The sequence below is a fragment of the Callorhinus ursinus genome, unplaced genomic scaffold, assembly GCF_003265705.2.
Source record: "Callorhinus ursinus isolate GAN/ISIS: 27379988/994484 unplaced genomic scaffold, GSC_fseal_2.0 scaffold15, whole genome shotgun sequence".
NCBI classification, from domain to species: Eukaryota; Metazoa; Chordata; class Mammalia; order Carnivora; family Otariidae; genus Callorhinus; species Callorhinus ursinus.
Window position 1 is genome coordinate 27,740,234 of NW_027397077.1, and position 22,034 is coordinate 27,762,267.

Sequence of the window (22,034 nt, forward strand, 5' to 3'; positions counted from 1 at the left end):
CTGCATTGTTGGCCTCTGTCCAGTCCCACCTTCCCCTTCTTACAGGTGTAGTGCCCAAGAGCATCCCCCCAAAAACATCTGCACTCAATTGTCTCAACTGTCCTTCTGAAAACTCTGTTTCCTAGAGCCCCAATTTAAGATGCCATTTGTGACACAGGTCTATCCTTCCAAATAGATTGGGATGCCCACTTTCCTCTCAATACCGAAATCCCCAAAATGAACTCAATGACCTCTTTCTTGATTTTTCTGCAAGGTCCTTTCCTGGCATGTCTTCACTGAGGGGTCTTACCACCTTGATTTTGCCTGTCTTCAAAAACAAAACAAAACAAAACAAAAACTGTTGCTGGGGCTCTCTGTCTTTCCGAATGCCTTTTGATTATTGCAGCCACTGAGAAGAAAACCAATCTTGTGAAGAAAATGGTCAATAAAACTATGAGCTCTAAGCAAGAGAAAAATAGTTTCCCCTGCAATTTGAAACAATTTCTGTTGATTATATGTATTGTAAACTCATTACAGACACTTCTCTATAAAGTTAAAATGACATAACTGGATTGTTTTATATTGTTTTCCCAGAAGAGTTCACATTAGTCACTTTTCTTCCTGAATAAGGATAAATCCTTTCAACAAGATGCCCTAGAGTTTAAAATGTGGGTAGTAATTATGTTATTGTCATTGGTACGTAATCAAGACTTAGCCTTGGATCCTTCTTTCAATCTTCTCCTTTTGCTTTCCTTCATTCTGCTCTCTGGTTGTGTATATTCTCTGTTAAGCGTTCCTTCACCCCTCAATTGATTTACACTTCTTTTCCTACGACATTTTTTTTGTTTCACGTAATTTTTTCCCTTTATGGGTTTTGTTTACCTATACTTGTTTTTCTTGATCATTTCAATATTTAGCAACCATTTATTATGATTTTATGATTTTTAAAATCATAATTTATAGCCAACTAGATCTTTAGATAAGACATAAAGAAACAAAAAGAAACAAGCAAACTTCAACCTAGGTCTTCATGGCATCAGAAGTCTCCAGGCAATGGTAAAGAATCTGAATAGACATGGTGGAGCCAGTTGCCTCCATTATCATAATTAATGTAATTTTTTTTCATTCTGGAAAATAATGCTTGAGTTTTTCCCTTTTCCCCTGGGCAGCGCCGTTCCCAATTATCATAAGTTGGTGGTCCACATTTAGTCAACAGGAATAGCTGGTATTTATTGGTTGCTTATTGTATACTCGCTATTTTTCCAAGTGATTTCATCCCCTTATCAGCTCTATGAAGAAAAAAGCTTTTCTATCATCAGCAATATTTTATAGATGAGGAAACTTGGACTTGAGGTTGAGTGACTGCCCAAGTCCCATGGCTTATAAGTGACACAGCCAGGATTGGGCCCCCTGAGCTTGTCCTGCCTCCAGCCCAGTCTATAAACCACGTGTTTCTGTTCTTGATGCTCTGGGAAGAGGGACAAAGTGAGTGGAGATAATAAAAGGTGAAAGACGTGATTCCAAACTTCAAATAATTTAGACTTTAGTTAAGAAAATAAAAAACACAGAAGGATTAGCAATTGTGATAGCCAGTTTCCAAAGATGCCTCCTCCCACAATGAACCACCACTCCCAATAATCATGCCCTTGTTTGGTCCTTTCCCACAGTGAATCGGGGTTGGCCCTGGGTAGCCAAGAGAATGCAGCAGAGGTGACACTATGTGACTTCGTAAGGCCCAGTCATAAAAGGCTTTGCCACTTCTACTTTGCACTCTTGCAACATAGGCTCTGTGGAAAGCTAGCCAGAGTGTCAGAAATCCAACTACCCTGAGACCACCATTGCTGTGGGGAATCCCAGCCTAGCCACATGGAGAGGCTGTGTGGCCAGCCCAGCTGCCTCAGCCATCCCAGCCCAGGCACCATTCACAGGAGTGAAGAAGCCACCATCTTGGACATTGGAGTCCCAGCAGACTCCACATGGAAACCAGGGAATCTAGCCATCTGCCAGAAACAAGGCGCCAGGCTTATGGCCCCATCCCAGCCACCTCCAATCCTTTGAGAAACCCCAGCTGATGCCGCCATGCCTGTGGCCGTGTGAGAGAAGCGATAAGCCATCCCCAGGGTGCTTACCCTCATTCCTAATTCACACAACCGTTAGCAAAATAAAATGGTTGCTATTTTAAGTCATTAGGTTTTGAGGAGGTTTGCAATGCAGCAACTGATACATGGAACAACAGTGAAAGACAACAAAGAGTGTACAGATTAAGTCAGGGAGATCCAGAGATAGAGAAATGCTTGGGGTTGGAACAATTAGAAACATCTCATTTCTGATAACAAAGTCTGCGGCCTGAGCAAAGGCTCCAGGGAGAAAAAGTGCAGATAAATAGTGTAGAACCAGGTCACCTTATCTGATATGAAGACTGCAAGAACTGAAGCAACTAAGAGTTAGCCTTGGAAAAGAGTCTAGGGCTGTTTGGTGAGGGTGGTAAGTGCCAAGAAAAATAACTTCTCAGCTGAACAAGGCTATGAAAACCATCTAGTACAACTCAGTTCTTTTTTTTTTTTTTTTTCTTTTCTTTCTTACAAACCAGGAAGCTTAAACCTAGAGAAACAAGTGATTTCAGGAGGGTCACGTAGCTGGGTGGTATAGGAGTTCATTCCAAGGCTAGGGTGTGGTCTCTTTCCTCCAGGAACCCACAGTTGGTTAGGAAAATGGGAGCCCTGCTTTGCGTCTAAATCCAAATAAGCTTTCTGCTCTGGCATCAGAAGTGCCACAGGAAATCCATCCTAATAGGTCCCGACAGCCTCGGTAGCGTTTCAAGCCAGCTGCTTTAATTTATAGTTGTAAAGCATCTAACATTGTTACCTCATTTCCTTCCTTCACATTAGAAACCGAACTGGACAGACTCTCTACACCTATCTCTGAGCTTTCACCAAATCCTCCATCACGGCTTTTAAACAACTTTATGGGGGTCTAACTTAAATTTCATAATACCCACTCTGTCTTAGGTGTGATCTTCAGTGATTTGTACTATTGAGTTGTGCAATCCTCACCATCGTCCAGTGGCAGAATATTTCCATGGTCTCAGTAAAATCTCCCTGCACATTCACGGTTAACCCTTGTTCCCACTGGGAGTTGCAAACAACAGATAATTTACTTTGTCTCACAAGATTTGCCTTTTGTGCACATTTCGAATAAATGGGACCAGACAATAAGTAGTCTTTCATGGTTGGCTTCTTTTGCGTGGCCTGTTTTTGGGGTTCCTTCCTGCTATAACATGCATCTGTACTCATTCCCTTTTACTGATGAATAGTATCCCGCTGCATGGATGTACCGCATTTTGTTTATCCATTTACCAGTTAATGGACATTTGAGTTGTTTCCATTTTTTGGCCATTGTGAATAAGGCTGCTTCTATTAAGTTTTAAAAGAGGCAAGGATTGCTTAATACAGAGAAATCACAGAAGTTTTGGGGGCTTTGAGGGGGTTGCTTATCAAAATAAAAAAACACAGGAAAACATGAAGATGAAAATAAATTCATCATTCAGATACACCTGCACTATTAATATTCTACATTTTTTGCTAAACATATATATGATTTTTTGTTTATAATAGTAAATCATACATTTTTTAAAAAATTACTTTATTTATTTTTTTTATTTTATTGTTTAAGTAGGCTCCATGCCCAATGGGAGGCTTGAATTCATGACCCTGAGATCAAGAGTCTCATGTTCTACTGATTGAGCCAGCCAGGTACCCCAGTACATACTTTTTGATAGCACACGAGCAGGGGCAGAGGGAGAGGGAGAAGCAGGCTCCCCACTGAGCAGAGAGCCCCACATGGGCCAAAGGCAGACGCTTAACCAACTGAGCCACCAGGTGCCCCATAGCAGGGTTAGTCTTTTGTGAACATTGTCTTGTTTCATAGCATCCTGGGAAATCCAATTTTTGTTCATGTCTAAGGCCTGGAAATTTTGAAATAACATATACATTTTAATAGCAAAATCATCTTCTGATGATTCGGAGAACTCCTGGGTTGAAGGCATCCTTTGGGTGAGCTATTTGTAATACAGTCACGGTCCCCTTTCTTCCTCCCTCTCTCTCCATCTTCCTCCAATCCCCCACCGGCCCACATTCTACTTAGACCAGAGTTCTGAACTTCCTCCCCTGTCCCAGTGATGAGATGAGCATGCACTGTGTCAACATATTCTAAAAAGTAGATGGATCTTGAAACCATAGTGTCCCTAAGCAGCACTATTATGATCTGTATGAGGTATGAATTTTTCAGTGCACAAGACTCGGGTGTGCAAAAAAAAAAAAGTGACTTTGACTTTCCATACCTGAACTTAATTTCTCTTTCCAGCTGTGGTTTGCCAATCAAATCTTGGTAAACCCAATCACCTCAGAGTTTTTCCTCAATTTCTTTGGGGTAAATTCAAGGGGTCAGCGTTCTTCTCTTCCTCCCTAGTTCTTGCTAAGGTGTCATTTCATTTCTAGGAAGTTCTCAAAGAATCATGGCATAGATAGAATGGGGTGAGCTGAGGGAACAACTGATCCTTGGAGCCATTTCTCTTGGACAGACACACAAGCATCTACAGAAGCATCCCGAGTCCTATCTCACAGCCATACAGTCCATTCTGACTTCTGCTGAGGCCTTCCCTCATCCACAGAAGGACCTGTCCTGTCCTTACACCCTAGCATGTTCTAGAGCCCTGCTCCAGCCCCCCTCAGGCAGTGCCCATCCAGAGCTCCAGCCCCTCCCTCTTCTAGCATACACTCTCCATAGCCAAGACCACATATGTCCCCATCTAAATGCTCCTAAGTCCATTTCCATTTCTTGAGTGCTGGCTTCTTAACCAAGTGACCCTCCTAAAGAAAGGCAAACTGCCTCTGGTGTACTCAGCCTGATGCCTGAGGGTGACCAAGGGACGGCTGTTGGCAGGACCATGGGCAAAGCTTGGACATGTGGGTGAGGTGTCCATGTATGTGCGGGACGTGGAGGAAGGGGGTGGACCAGAGGCCGGGACTTGGGACTCAGGCTCCACCACCTCCATGTATAAGTGTAGAACTCTTAAGTTCATCCTGGCCTCCTCGGTTGTTATAAAAGCATATTTGTCGAGCACAAGCATAGATCATATGTTATTTGACAGTGGTTAGTTTGACTTCTAACTTCCAAATATTTCAGTAGGTAGGTTTCCATTTATGCCCTTGTCCCAGACCCTGAAATTACTAGGCGTGGGCTTGATAGGTCTCTATTGCCCGACTTAGTGCCCTCTTTAGGACATAGAACTTTTGGCCATGTTGTGACCCATTCCAGGGCCATGGAAACATACCTCTGCTTCTCTGCTCTGGAGATCTCAGCCATGCACTCCACCTTCCTGTTCTCACTCTTGTGGGGCACAGGTAACACCTCTGATGAGGCCACTTTCCAAGGCTCTCTTCCCGTGTCCTCTCAACTCCAAATAACTGAAAGATCTTTCATCCCACCTTCAGTATTAATCCTAGTGTGTCTTTTGAAATTACTAGCAATTACCTTGAAATTTTTAAAACAATATTTTTTTTAGTTTAGAAAACACATCAAGTGCACAGCTTGATGAATTATCAGAAAGCAAACATGCCTATGCCTACCACCCAGATCAATAACTAGAGCATGACCACTCCCCCAAAGGTCTCCCTCAGTCCCTTTTCTAATCATCTAATCTAATCAATCTAATCTAATCTAACATAAAAAAATAATAAAAGTTAAAAATAGAATTGCCTCTCTCTCCTAACCAGAGGAAACCAATATCCTGACTTTTAATATCAATGATTAGTTTGGCTTATTTTTGAACTTCAGAAATAAGTTTGTGTTCTTTCATGTCTGGCTACTTTCCTTCAATATTAGGTTAATGAGATTCACTCATATAGTTGCAATCTAGTAGTAGCTTATTTAATTTCATTGACATGTAGTATTCTAGCACATAAATATATACCGCCACGTATCCATGCTCCTTTTTTGAGAATTTGGATAATTTCTAGCTTTTAACAATTATAAATGAAACTACCATGAACTCTCTTTTACATAGCTTTTGGTGCCCATAAATATGATTTCTATTACATATATAAGATACCTAGGAATGAGATTTCTAGGGCACAGAGTTTGCATATGCTTAGCTTTAGTAGATTCTGTAGTTTTTCCTAAAGTATGTGGCCCTTTTACACTTCTATTACTAAGGTATGAGCTTTGGTTGCTTCGTAATCTCACCAGTGCTGGATACTGTCGGACGTTTTAATTTTAGCTATTCTGGTAGAAATCTCATTGTGGGTTTTCCCCTCCCAATATTTTACTATGAAATTTTTCAAGCACACAAAAAAGTCAAAAGAAACATTACAGTGAATACTTTCTATTCATCTATACCCTGAATTTTTATATGTACATTTTTTTAAGATTTTATTTATTTATTTGACAGAGAGAGACACAGCGAGAGAGGGAACACAAGCAGGGGTAGTGGGAAAAGGAGAAGCAGGCTTCCCACTGAGCAGGGAGCCTGATTGGGGGCTCGATCCTGGGCCCCTGGGATCATGACCTGAGCCAAAGGCAGACGCTTAACGATTGAGCCACCCAGGCACCCCTATATGTACATTTTTAATGTTAACTTTCTATTCCATACATGAAGAACTCTAACTTTAGGTTTTATTAGGAAAAATAAAAGCAATATTTCTATCTTCTTTCTAAACAGAGCAAGGATCTTAACTTTTCACTTGCCAATGAACTATCTGCATTAATCTTTCATGTTTTTATTTGTGGATGTTAGTAACACCCTGATTATAAAACTCCTCCAAAATACTATTTTTTTTTTTAGAGATTTGCCCATATGGTTTACCTATTTCTTTTTTGTTGTTGTTTTTATCATTATTTTTTTTATCATGTTATGTTGATCACCATACATTACATCATTAGTTTTTGATGTAGTGTTCCATGATTCATTGTTTGCGTATAACACCCAGTGCTCCATGCAGAATGTGCCCTCCTTAATTGAGCTTATCAAACTCAATACCCCCAAAATAAAAAATCCAGTTAAGAAATGGACAGATGACATGAACAGATATTTCTCAAAAGAAAACATACAAATGCCTAACAGACACACAAAAAAATGCTCAACATCACTCATCGTCAGGAAAATATAAATCAAAACAATGATAAGATATTACCTCACACCTGTCAGAATGGCTAAAATTAACAACTCAGGAAATAACAGATGTTGGCAAGGATGTAGAGAAAGGGGAACCCTCTTACACTGTTGCTGAATGCAAACTGGTGCAGCCCCTCCAGAAAACAGTATGGAGGTTCCTCAAAAAGTTAAAAATAGAAGTACCCTACCACCTAGCAGTTGCACTACTAGGTATTTATCCAAAGGATACAAAAATAGTGATTCCAAGGGGCACATGACCCCAGTGTTTATAGCAGCAATATCTATAATAGCTAAACTGTGGAAAGAGCCCAGATGTCGATCAACAGATAAGTGGTTAAAGAAGATGTGGTATCTATATGCAATGGAATATTACTCAGACATCAAAAAGAATGAAATCTTGCTATTTGCAATAATGTGGATGGAACTAGAGTGTATTATGCTAAGCAAAAAGTCAGTCGGGGAAAGACAAATGCCATATGATTTCACTCTTCTGTGGAATTTTTAATTTTAATTTTATTTTTTTTAAGATTTTATTTATTTATTTGAGAGAGAGAGCATGAGCAGGGTTGGGGGGGGAGCAGAGGGAGAGGGAGAGAGGGAGAGGAAGAAGCAGATTCCCTGCTGAGCAGGAAGCCCAATGAAGGGCTCAGTCTCAGGACCCTGAGATCATGACCTGAGCTGAGGCAGACACTTAAACAACTGAGCCACCCAGGTGCCCCTGGAATTTTTTTTTTAAGATTTATTTATTTATTTTAGACAAAGAGCTTGTATAGGTGGGGGGAGGGGCAGAGGGCGAGATAAACCCAAGTGGATTCTGCACTGAGTGCAGAGCCAGACAGAGGGTTTGATCCCACGGCCTGTAGATCATGACCTGAGCCAAAACCAAGAGTCAGATGCTCAACCAACTGTGCCACCCAGGTGCCCCCATAAGTGGAATTTAAGAAACAAAACAGATAAACATAGGGGAAGGGAAGGAAAAATAAAATAAGATAAAAACAGAGAGGGAGACAAACCATAAGAGACTCTTAACCATCTGAAACAAACTGAGGGTTGCTGGAGGGGAGGTGGGGGGCAAGATAGGGTAACTGGATGATGGGCATTAAGGACAGCATGTGATGTAATGAGCACTGGGTGTTCTATGCAAGTGATGAATCACTAAACTCTACCCCTAAAACTAATACTACACTATATGTTAACTAACTTGAATTTAAATAAAATCTTGAAAGGAAAAAAAAAGTAAATACAGTAAAATAAAATTGAAATCCTATAACCAAAAAAAGTATATTAAATCTTCTCATTTTATCCCTTTTTCTTTTAACCTCTTAATTTTTTACATTTCTTTATCTCTTTGTGCTCATTTTCAGTAACTTCCTTAGCTCCATCTTCCTTTTTTTTTTTGAGTTTTCTCTTCAGCTAGATTTTATACACTATTTAACTTTTAAGTTGAGTTTCTAATTTGAATAATTACATATTTTGTATTATTAGAAGTTACGCTTTTTTATTTTCACCACCCTATCCCTTTTGGTAGTTCGTTGTACCTACATCTAGTTTCGATAACCTCTCTTATTTTTAAAAACTTATTGCATATTCTTATATTCCACAGTGACCATTCCAATGCCTGTCTTTTTTGCAGATTGTTCTCTACATTTTGTTCTTTATGTTGATTCTTTTTTTTTCTACCATGCTTTATTTTTGTGTATGTTTTATAGTTTGGGATGATGAAATCAAGTTCCTTGGAATTTTATCTGTGTGAATTTCTTGAAACCTAGTGTATTAGTTTCTTAGGGCTGCCATAAGCAAATTACCACAAACTGGGTGGCTTCTCCAACAGAAATTTATTCTCTCTCAGGGTTTAAGATGTCAGGAGTCTGAAATCAAAATGTCCGCAGGGCCATGCTCTCTCTGAAGCTCAAAGAATCCTTCCTAGTTTCTTTCAGTTTCTTGTGGCTCACGGCATCTCTTAGCTTTGGCAGCATGACTCCAATCTCTGCCTCCATATTCACACGGCTTCTTCTTTCTGTATGTGTGTTTCCCTGTGTCATCTCTCCTTCTCCCAAGGATAAGGACACCCACCATTCTGGATTCAAGTTGATTCATCTTGGGATCCTTAATCACATCTGTGAAGATCCTATTTCCAAAGAAGTCACATCCTGAGTTACAAGTAGACATAAATTTTAAGGAATCACTTTTCAACCCACCACACCTAAGATTTAAGTGTGTTCTGCCAACAAAAATTTGCTTTTGTTTTTGGAACCCTGAAGATCTACCAATTTGTGATTGTTTTAACCTAAAATTTCTCCTTGGAGTTTTTTCTTTTTTCTTCTCTTTTTAATTTCTTTTATTTATTTATTTATTTATTTATTTATTTATTTATTTATTTATTGCCCCACAGAGGCCTATGTGAAGGTGGGTCATTAGGAATTCTCAATCAAACCTTTTCCCTCCTCTGGGGAACTCCATTAACACAGGCAACATCGCTCCCCTCTCTTGTGAGATGGGTTGTTTTCTAGGCTTCTATTCAGAGTGATGCTCTTTGAGAGGATCTGGTTTATTTTTATGATATTCTATTTTTTTATTTTACTTTTTAATTGTAGTATAATTGACACACAATATTATACTAGTTTCACTATGTGTATGTATGTGTATGTGTTATACACTATGTGTATAACATAGTGATTTGACAATTCTGTACATTACATAATGCTCACTACGGTAAGTGTAGTTACTATCTGTCGCCATACAAAGTTATTACAATATTATTGACTATATTCCTTATGCTGTACTTTTCATCTCCGTTATTTATTTATTTTATAACTGGAAGTTTGTATCTCTTTATCACCTTCACCTATTTCACCCATCCCCCTCACCCTCTCCCTTCTTGCAACCACTTTATTCTGTTTTTATGAGTTTATTTCTGTTTTTTGTTTGTCTTTTCTTTGTTTATTTGTCTGTTTGCTCATTTGTTTTGTGTTTTAGATTACATATGTAAGTGAAACCATATGGTATTTGTCTTTTTCTGTCTGACTTATTTCACTTAACAGAATACCCTCTAGATCCATTGAGGGGACCAGGTTTTATTCCAAGTGTTCCCACACTAACCTCACACCTTGCTTCAGCTCTAAGCTTTATTTCCTAGCCAAAGAAAAGTTTGACTACAATGCTGAATAACCACTCTAGTCTCTTACTTTCTTATAGTTTCGTGGCCTCAGACATTGTCTTAACTTTTCCACCAGCTCAGCTGTGTGTATCACAAGTTTATGCATCACTGAAGGATACCGAATAAGAGGTGAACAAATAAGAGACATGTAATCATGTTAGACTGGAAAAGCAACATGAGGAAGGTGTTAATTCTTCTTAAGTTAACTCACAAATTCATTTCAATGCAGTAAAGTTTTTTTTTTTTAATTTTGAAATGAGACAAACCAGTTCTGAGTTCATATGGAAAAATAAATAAAAATAATCTAGAAAGCTCCAAAACAATAGGACCCCCTAGTAGATATTTAAAAACATTACAATGCTAGTAAATAAAAGTGTACTCTCCCGTGGAAGACAGACAAACAGAATAGAAAGCCCAGAAATATTCCAAAATGCACATGGAAATGGAGTCCTTGACAAAAGTGACATCTGCAATTGATATGGGAAGTAAGGCTGTGTAGTATTGGTGTTGAGACAAATGATCTGAAAAAAAATAAAGTTGGGCTCATACCTTAATCAGAATAAACTCCAAGTGAATTAAAGATTTAAATTTTAAAATGAAACTACATTTATTTGTAAGGTTTCTTTATGCGTATTTTAGATAATCCTACAAATCAATAAAAGGTAACTTGATAAAAAATGGCCAAAGACTTGAGCTGATGCTTCATAACATAAGATGTCTAACTGGCCAATAAATACATGGGAAAATGCTGACCTTCATTAGTCCTCAGGGAAAGGAAAATCATAACCACAATGAAACACCACTACACGTCCACTAGAATGGTTCAAATGAAAAAGATTGATAATACCAAAAGTTGGGGATGATGTGTAGCAACCAGGATTCTCATTCACTGCTGGTGGGTGTGTAAGTTGACACCATCACTTGGTAAAACTGTTGGCTGGCATCCACTAAAACAGACCATTTACCTACTTTCTGATGTAGTAATGTCCCTCTTAGATATATACTCAACACACATGAATTCATTGCTCACCAAAAGACAAATGTAAGAATGACCACAGTAGGTATAAAGTGAAAAGATTTCCTTCCATCCCTGTCCTTCATCTGTTCTGGGCTTCTTAATATATAAGATAAATATATCTTTATTATTCAATCCTTGCTACTCAGAGTATTGGACTACCATCAGCAGCAAAAGCAACATCTAAGAACTTATTAGAAATACAGAACCTTGGGTCACACCACAGATATACTACATTAATATCTACATTTTAGCAAGATCTCCACTTAGTTTGTCCACACATTCAAATTTGAAAAGCCATAGTATAAGCCATGGCTAGTCAGATATTCTCTTCTGTGTAGCTAAAATCATTCCAACAGATACAGACATAACCCAAAACCTCCTCTCCCTGCTGAATTTTTTTATTGGCTACCATCTTGTATATGTCAGTTTTACCATCTTGTATATGTCAGTTTACACACTTCTCTTTGCTCCAGCAAATGTATACACACACACACACACACACACACATATATATATGTGGAAGTATGTCATTGTTCTAATTAGCATTTCCCTGATTACATCTGATGTAAAGTATCTTCTCATATGTTTATTTGCCATCTTTGGTGAGGTGTCTGTTAAGGTCTTTGGCCCATTTTTTGATAGGATTTTTTTTTTTTTATTGTTGAGTGTTAAGCATTCTTTGTATATTTTGGGTAAGAGTCCATGATCTAGTTTGCCTATTCCAAGTATTTTCTTCCAGTCTATAGCTTGTCTTCTAATTCTCTTGAGATTGTCTTTCACAGTGCGTAAGTTTTTTATTATAATAATGAAGTCCAACTTATCAATTATTTCTTTCATGGATTGTGCCTTTGGTGTTGTATCCAAAAAGTCATTGTCATATACAGGGTCATCTAGGTTTTCTCCTATGTTATCTTCTAGGAGTTTCATTATTTTGCATTTTACATTTAGGTTTATGAACATTTTGAGTTAGCTTTTCTGAAGGTTGTAAGGTTTAGGTATAGTTTTTTTGTTTTTTGTTTTTGCCTGTGGATGTCCTATTGTTCCAGCACTGTTTGTGAAAAAGACTATCTCTGCTCCATTGTATTGTCTTTGCTCTCTTGCCAAATAGCAGTTGACTATACTCATCAGGATCTATTTCTGGGCTCTCTATTCTGTTCCATTGGTCTGTTGTCTATTCTTTTACCAATACCATAGTGTCTTGATTACCATAGCTTTAGAATAAGTCTCGAAGCCAGGTAGCATCAGTCTTCCAATTCTTTTCTTTTCCTTCAAAGTTATACTGGCTATTCTGAGTCTTTTGTTACTCCATATAAACTCTAGAATCAGTTTGGCAAGATCCACAAAATAACTTGCTGATATTCTGATTGGGATTGAGTTTAATCTATAGATAAAATCGGGAAGAACTGTCATGTTGACAATATTGAGTCTTCCTGTACGTGAACGTGGAATCTCTCCATATTTCTAGTTCTTTCTTTCATCTAATTCGGTAGTTTTCCTTATATAGATCTTGCACATATTTTGTTAGATTTATACTTAAGTATTCTTAAGTATTTCAGTTTGGGGGGGTTCTATTATAAACAGTATTGTGTTTATAGATTTCAAATTCCAGTTGTTCAATGCTGGCCTATAGGAAAGTGATTGACTTTTGTATATTAACCTTGTATCTTACAACATTGCTATAATTGCTTTTTAGTTCCAGGAGCTTTTTTGTCCATTCTTTTGAATTTTCTACATAGACAATTTTGTTATCTGTAAAAAAAAAAAAAAAGCCATTTCATTTTTCCCTTCCAAATCTGTATACCTGTATTTTCTTTTCTTGTTTTACTGAAAAAGCTAGGACTTCCTGTGTGATGTTGAAAGGAATGTTAAGAGGGAACATCCTTGCCTTGTTCCCGATTGTAGGAAAACTTCTCATCATTAAGTATGATGTTACTTATAACAACTGTTGATGTTCTTTATCAAGTTGAGGAAGTTCCTTTTATTTCTAGTTTTCTGAGAGTTTTTCTCATGAATGGGTGTTGAATTTTTTTCTGCATTTCTTGACACGCTCATGTGATTTTTCTTTTATATCCTGTTGATGTGATGGATTACATTAGTTGATTCTTGAATGTTGAACAGCCACGCACACCTGGAATAAATCTCACTTTTCGTAGTGTATAAATCTTCCTATACATTGTTGGATTTGATTTTCTAATTTTTTAGGATTTTTGAATCCATATTCATGAGAGATATTGGACTATAGTTCTCTTGTATGTCTTTGTCTGACTCTGGTATTAGGGTAATGCTAGCCTCATAGAATAAGGAAGCATTCCTCCTGCTTCTGTTTTCTGGAAGAATTTACAGACAACTGGTATAATTTCTTCCTTCATTGTTTGAGTTCACCCATGAACCCTTCTGGGTCTGATGTTTTCTATTTTAGAAGTTAATTAATTAATGATTCAATTTCTTTAATAACTGTAGGCCTATTCAGATCATCTATTTCTTCTTCTATGAGTTGTGACAGATTGTGTATTCTAAGGAATTTGTTCATCAAATTGTGGGCATAGAGTTGTTCATGGTATTCTTTTATTATCCTTTAAATCATCCATGGAAACTGTAGTGTTGCCCTCTCTTTCATTTTTGATATGAGTCATTTGTGTCTCCTCTTTGTCTTAATCTGGCTAGCAGTTTATCTATTTTATTGGTCTTTCCAAAGATCCAGCTTTTGGTTTTGTTGATTTTCTCTATCGATTTCTTGTTTTCAATTTCATTGATTTCTGCTCTAATTTTTATTATTTCTTTTCTTTAGCTTACTTTGGATATAATTTATTCTTTTTCTAGTTTCCTAAGGTGGAAGCTTAGGTTATTGGTTTTAAACCTTTCTCTCTTCTAATATATGCACCAAATGGTATAAATTTGCCTTGAAGCACTGCTTTCCCTGAATCCCACAAATTTTGATAAGCTGTATTTCCATTTTCATTTAATTTAAATTTTTTTAAGTTTCTCTTGTGATTTCTTCTTTCACCCAAGTGCTTTGTAAAAGTGTATTGTTTAATTTCTAAATATTTTAGAGTTTTTCAGCTATCTTTTGTTATTGATTTTTAGTTTAATTCCATTGTGTTCTGAGAACATGCACTGAATAATTTATATTCTTTTAAATTTGTTAATGTGTGCTTTACAGCTCAGACTGTGGTCTATCTTGGTGAATGCTCCATGTGAGCTTGAGAAGAACATATATTCTGTTTTTGTTGGATGATGCAGTCTGTGGATGTCAATTATATTCGGTGTATCAAAAGTGCTATGTTTTTAACAATTTTCTTGCCTGATGAAGGTCTCCATTTCTGGTAGACTGCCAATAAAGTCTCCAACTATAACAGTGGATTCACTTATTTCTTGTGACAGTGCTATAAATTTTTGCCTCACATATTTTGACATTCCTTTTTTAGATGCATACACATTAAGGACTGTTATGTCCTCTCGGAAAATTGACCTCTTTATCAATATGTAATTCCCTTCTTTACCCCTGATAATTTTCTTTTTCTGAACTCTGCTTCTTTGGAAATTAAAGTAGCTACTCCAGCTTTCTTTTTTTTTTTTAATTTTTTAATTAACATATAATGTATTATTTGTTTCAGGGGTAGAGATCTGTGATTCATCAGTCTGACACAATTCATAGCACTCACCATAGTACCTACCCTCCCCAATGTCCATCACCCAGCCACCCCATCCCTCCTACCTCCCAGCCCCTCCACTCCAGGAACCCTCAGTTTGTTTCTTGAGATTAAGAGTCTCTTATGGTTTGTCTCCCTCTCTGGTTTTTTCTTGTTTCATTTTTCCCTCCCTTCCCCTATGATCCTCTGTCTTGTTTCTCAAATTCCTCATATCAGTGAGATCATATGATACTTGTCTTTCTCTGACTGACTTATTTTGCTTAGCATAATACCCTCTAGTTCCATCCACGTCATTGCAAATGGCAAGATTTCGTGTTTTTGATGGCTGCATAATATTCCATTCTGTATATATGCCACACCTTTATCCATTCGTTTTTGATGGCTGCATAATATTCCATTGTGTATATATGCCACACCTTTATCCATTCATCTGTTGATGGACATCTAGGCTCTTTCCGTAGTTTGGCTATTGGGGACATTTCCAGCTTTCTTTTGATTAGCGTTAGCATGGTATAACTTTTTACACCCCTTTGCTTTCCCATTTTTTTACTTTTAATTTGTATATGTCTTTATACTTAAAGTAGGTTTCTTACATCTGACATATAGTTGGGTCTTGTTTTTAGAGTCACACTGAAAATCTCTTTTATTTGGTGTATTTAGACAATTGATACTTACAGCAGTTAAAGATATAGGTGGATAAAATTTATTCTGTTACTAATTTTGATTTGTTGCCTTTTTCTTTGTTCCTATTTTTTCTCTTCCACTCTTTTGTTTCTTGTGGTTCTAGTTAAGCATATTACATAATTTAGTTTTCCCTCCTTTCTTAGTATAAGAATTATACTTCTTTTAAAAAATATTTTTAGTGGTTGCCCTATGATTTGCAATACACATTTACTGCTAATCCAAGTCCTCTCTTAAATAGCACTATACTGCTTCATAGATAGTGCAAGTACCTTATAATAAAATATTCCTGATGTCCTCCTCCCATCCCTTGTATTATGGCTGTCATTCATTTCATTTATCCGTACCTCTAAGCATCTGACATGTTATTGCTATTATTTTAAACAGACTGTTTTTTTAGGTCAGTTAAGAATAAGAAAAGTATTTTACCTTATTCCTTCTCTGATGCTCCTCCTTTCTTCATGTAGATCTGATTTTTTTCTTACCTGTATCATTTTCCTTCTCCCTGAAGAAACTCTTTTAACATTTCTTTCAGGGCAGATCTACTGGCAACAAATTCTCCCAATTTTTGTTTTTCTGAGAAGGTCTATTTCTCCTTCACCTTTGAAAGATAATTTATGAGGTTACAGAATTCTAGATTGGTAAATTTGTTTTCTCAAACTTTATGTATTACACTTACTCTTTTCTTGCCTGCATGGTTTTGCAGAAGTTGGATATAATTCTTATCTATACTTAAAGTATTTTTTAATATCTGACCTTTCTCAAGACTTTTTCTTTATCTTTGACTTTATGGAGCTTGAATATGACAACCCTAGGTGTAGTCTTTTGGAATTTTATCTTGCGTAGTGTTCTCTGAGCTTCCACTGTCTGTGGTTTGCTTTCTGACATTAAGGAGAAAATTCTCACTCATTATTGCTTCAAAAATTTCTTCTGCTTCTTTCTTTCTTTTTTATCCTTCTGGTATTCCCACTATATGTATGTTGCACCTTTTGTAGATACCCCACATGTCTTGGTTATTCTGTTCCTTTTCTTCAGTCTTTTTTTCTCTTTTTCAGTTTTAGAAGTCTTTATTGACATGTTTGTAAGCTCAGAAACTCTTTCCACAGCTGCGTCTAGTCTATAATGGGCACATCAAAGGCATTCTTCATTTCTGTTACAGAATGGTCACTTGATTTAAAACAAAGTCATTGGGAATTCACTGAGGAAAAGATGGGTTTTTTTCCAACAAATGGGTCAATTAAAGATCCATATAGAAAAATATAATCCTGATCTTTACCTTCTATTTTACACACACACACACACACACACACACACACACACACAGACTAACCCAAAATGGATTGTAGATTTACATGTGGAAACTAAAACAATAAAGTGTCTAGAACTGTGCTATCTGATATAGCAGCAACTAACTTCATATGGCTATTTAAATAAAATTTTAAAAAATTCAGTTCCTCATATTAGCCACATTTTAAGGGCTCAATAGCCACATGGGGCTACTGGGTACCATTTTGGGCAGTGTAGACATAAAACATTTCCATTATCACATAAAGTTCTATCATACAGCTATATTCTAGAAGAAAATAAAAAAATTTCTTTGTGACCAAGACAAAGATTTGTTAGACAAAACACCAAGCATACTAACCATAAAAGTTTGAAAAGTTGGACTTCATTAAATTGAGAATTTCTATTTATCAAAAGATAGCGTTAAAAGAGTGAAAAGCCACACATTGAGTGAAGTTATTTGCAAAATGTGCATCTGACAAAAGACCTATATTAATAATATATAAAGGACTCCCACAAATCAATAAGAAGAAGCCAGATGCCCTACCCCCCAAATAGGTAAAAGAGCCACTTCATAAAAGAAGATATCCAAATGGTCAATAAATATATCAAAGGTGCTCAAGAGAAATGAGAATTCAAACTGTAACACAGTACTCTAGACACCCACCAGCATAGCTAAGATTAAACTAACACACAAGATCAAGTATAGATGGAGATTTGGAGTAAGTTGGAGTTCTATTGGGAGTGTAAATTGGTACAACCATTTTCAGAAACTATTTGGCAGCATCTAAAACTAAATATATGCCAACTGTATGACCCAGAAATTCCACTTTTGGATATATAGCCAAAAGAGATGTATGTTTATGTCCAGCAAAAATTTGTATAAAAATGCTCATAATAGCTGCAAATAATTTCATTATCTCAATAGTGAAATGGATTAAAAATAATAACCTATATTATGTTATATTAATATAATGGAATATTACCCAGCAAACAAACAGATGTACAAACAAACTTACTGATACATGGAAAAACATGAATTGATTTCACAGACAATATGTTGAATGGGAGTACCTGTCAGATGGCTCTGTTTATATAAAGTTTCAAAAAGCAGACGAAATTAATCTATGATTTAGAAATTAAAGTAGTTATTATCCTTGAATATAACTACTGGGAGAGGCCATAGGGAGTCTTCTGAGATGTTAGAAATGTTCTATATGTTGGTTTTTGTGGTATATCTAGCTATACAATTAAGAACTATATATGCTACTGTTCATAAATAATTCCAATTAAAAACATATAGACATATAAATTTGAATGTGTATCTGTGTGTGTACCCATATGTTTATGTATGTGTATACAGTTTATGGGAAGGGTTCTGCAGGAAACAAAATGGGCATATAATAATGGGAGGGACAATATCTCCTTAAAGAGGGTGGCCAGAAAAGGCTTTTCTAAGGAGGTGGCTTTAAGCTGAGATCTAAATCTTGAAGTATTTTCCCGAGCATAGAATCAGCAAAAGGAAACACAAATGCAAAGACACTGAAGCAAGTACGACCCAGGAATGGTAGAGGCCCTGATGGAAAGCCAGTGGGGCTGGAACAAGCCCCAGGATGGATGCAGTCAGGGGCCACATCATCTTAGAGTTAGATGCTATGGTAAGGAGTTCAGACTTATTTAAAGAACCATGAAAAAGGGGCACCTTGGTGGCTCAGTCAATTAAGCCTCCAGCTTTTGACCTCAGCTCAGGTCTTGACCTCAAGCCCTGCATTAAGCTCCATACTGGGTGGAGCCTAAAAAAAAAAAAAAAGAACCATGAAGAATCACTGAATCACTGAAGGGTTTTAAGCAGGGGGGAAATAAGACTCAACTTAGGTTTGTTTGTTTGTTTGTTTAAATCAACCCGGCTTAAAAATTGGAAGAAGGCCTGGGAAGAAGCAAGGAGATTAATTAGAAGGTAATTGCTATTGCGTGTAGGCCATAGAACAGCCACATCATATAATGGGAGTGGGGGGTGGGCCGTGAGATGGGCATAATTTATATGCAATACAATAGAAATGAGGCTATTAAGAATTTAGCAAGCTTTGGCCTTGTCAAGCAATCATGATTGGCAATTCAGAAGGAGAGAATTGGACAGATGCCAATCATGTTTGGGAAGTAGCTTTAACAGAATTCGCTAATTCTCTGGATATGGGAGGTGAGAAAGGCAGCCTTCTAAAATGGCTCCCAATAATCCTGGACTTCTGGTATTCCAGCCCTTGTGTAATCCTTTCCTCTTGAGTGTGAATGAGATGTAATGACTTGCTTCTAACTAAAAGAACAAGATAAAGTGACAGAATGTCACTTCTGAAATTAGGTTATAAAAAAAATTAGGTTACTTTTTTTGTATTGTTACATCCTCTCTCTGACTCTTCTTACAGGCTTATGCTGATAGAGACGGCCACCTGGAGAGGAACTGGGGGCATCCCTGGTCAACAGGCAGCAAGGCACAGAGACTCTTAATCCAATGACCTGAAGGAAACTGCATTCTTCCAGCAGTCATGTAAATGAGGTTGGAAGTGGATCCTTCCCCATTTGAGTCTTCAGATGAGATCATAGCACTGAACCAACAATTTATTACAGCCCTGTGAGAGCCTGGGAAGCAGAGGACCCAGCTAAGCTGTTCTGGAATGTTCACAGAAGTGATGAGATTGTATGTGGATTATCTTAAGCCACCAAATTTTTGAGTAGTTTGTTATGCATAACAGATAATAATAACTAAAAATTGATAACAGATAACTAATGCAGGAGGTGAGGAAAATAGGGAAATCAAGGATGATTCCCACCTAATTTCTGGCTTGAGCAACTAAGTGTCTAGAGATACCAAAACTCCAGAAGGAGAAATAGATTTCAGGGATGAAGGGGGGGAGCATATAAACAAGCATTTTGGGTTATTAAACATCCAAGTGAGAAACTGGGTGATCCACAGATATGGTATCTAGAACCCCTTTTCCAGGGTGTCAGAAGTTGTATTTTTCCACCAATCAGAGCAGTGAAATCCAAAACTTGGGTTTGGATTCAGGTGAAGGAGGTAAGTCAGTGGAGTTTAAGAAAATGAAGTTCTCTGTTTGGTCAAGCTTAACTGTCCCAAGCTCCATTTGGGTGTTTGAGGCTAAAACCCTCAGGTACTACTACTTCAGTGTTACTGTGCCTTATTTTACCCTTGTTGCACATGTCCTCCTTGAGGAAGAGGAAAGGTGGCAAGACAGAGTTTGGGAATTTCTGTTTCACTGGGCCACAGAGCAACATGATGGTGGTCATTTCTAAACCTGAAAGGCCTAAGCGCCAAGTCTTAGCATAGCTCAGCATTTCTCAACAGGAACCCCATGTTGGCACTTGGCCCAGGATGATTCTTGTCATGCTAGAATGTCCTAAGCACTGTAAGAGGTTTGGTGTACGTCAATAGACCTGCCAGTCATTGTGACAACACAAAACATCCTTCTCACAATTCCAGATACCTCCTACTGCGATGGTACCTTATCCTCGTTGAAAACCAATGGACTGTTTGTGCTCACTTGACTGCAACATTTCTCAGTCCACGCTTTGACCTTGCACCCTGCCATTTCCGTGTGCCTGCTTGGCAAGAGGTTCCAGGGTATTAAACATTCTCATTCCTAGAATTTTAAATACAATGGGTTCCCAAATAATTAAACTATAATGTTAATATAAGAATGATTTGGAATATAACTGAATTTTAAGATGATTTATAAGTCAACATGCAATCTGGTGGAAACTCAGAGACACTGTTCTAACTAGTCTTCTTTGTGCTGTGGCCATGCTGAAAAAGCTAGTTAGTAGAACGCTGACTGTCAGTTCATAGTGAATAATAACAGCGTGTGTCCTAATGCTTCAGATTTGTGACTAGAGATGCCCTGAAAGAATACTTTGAAAATTCAGAACCTTGATCTGGTGATTGTAGCTGTTAGGGTCTCAGAAGACTCTATTCCTACAATGGGTGGTAAAGTTGTTACTCTAGCTCAAATCTACATCAGAAAGGAAAAAAAAACCTTTGCATTTATGTATTTCTGATAAGCTACGTTTTATTGTACTGATTATCACAGAGCTTTTATTGCACACCTATTGTGAGCCAGGCACTGTTCTAGTTTCTTTGAATGCATTTCTTTTTTAATTTAATGCCCACAACAATGCCTCCGTGGAGAGCAGTATTATCATTTCCATTTTGCATGTAAGGACACGAAGTCTCAAATTGTGCAACTTGCTCAGGATCACTAAGCCAGTAGGGGACAGAGTCAGAGTTTAAACCCAGACTTTGAAATGTATCCTGTAACTTCTTTAGGCTACGTGGATCTGGCGTGATTTTGTCCAACAGATATCCACCAGGTGCCAGGCCCTGCACTGGGAAAACGGAACAGAGATGCTCTTGCCTGATTGGATGTATAGACGGATGCACGCGTTTGTGGAAAGATGGATAAAAATAAACGATGGGGAAAATGCACAGAATAATGAGCTGAAGAGCGGGTGGAATAGGAGGGTAAGTGAACGAGTGACCGAATGAAGAAGTCACCGAGGAAACGGAATGGTATGGGAGGGCATGAATGAACGGATGAACAGGTGGATGGAAGGATGATGCATCAATGAGGAAAAGGATTTGAGGCTGCACTCCCTGAAGCCAAAGCGCCAGGCTCCGGGCGGCTGGCGGGTGGGCAGACGGGCGGCTACTCCACACAGTACGGTAGGCGCGGGCCGCTCCTCCTCGAGCCGGGCTCGCGCCTCCTCCCCGCCCGCCCCCTCCTCCTCCTTCTCCTCCTCCTCCGTCGCCCGCCCGCCGGCAGCGCGTACCCCAGTCCCCGGCGGGCGGGCGGAGGAGGCGGCCGCCCGCGCTGTTGCGCTCGCCTCGCCGCCGCCGCCCGGCGAGCCGCGATGCGCAGAGGGGCCGCGCCGCCCCGGGGCCGCCGCCGCCGCGCCGCACCATGAAGCTCCGCAGCAAGGCGGCGGCGCTGCTCCTGCTCGCGCTGGCCGCGCTGCTGCTCGCGCTGCTGTCCTTGCGCGCCGGCCGCGCCGAGCCCCCCGCGCCGCCCGCGCGCCCCGCGTCCG

General features: G+C 38.4%; 1 protein-coding gene across 1 annotated transcript in view; it reads left to right on the plus strand.

Moving 5' to 3' along the window:
- Window positions 1-21,910: 21,910 nt before the first annotated feature.
- The window catches only part of GXYLT2 (glucoside xylosyltransferase 2), a 97,367-nt gene continuing 97,243 nt past the window's right edge, over window positions 21,911-22,034 (plus strand). The window contains exon 1 of the mRNA XM_073901746.1: window positions 21,911-22,029. Coding sequence (XP_073757847.1) covers window positions 21,911-22,029 — 119 coding nt within the window. The remainder of the gene's footprint in view (window positions 22,030-22,034) is intronic.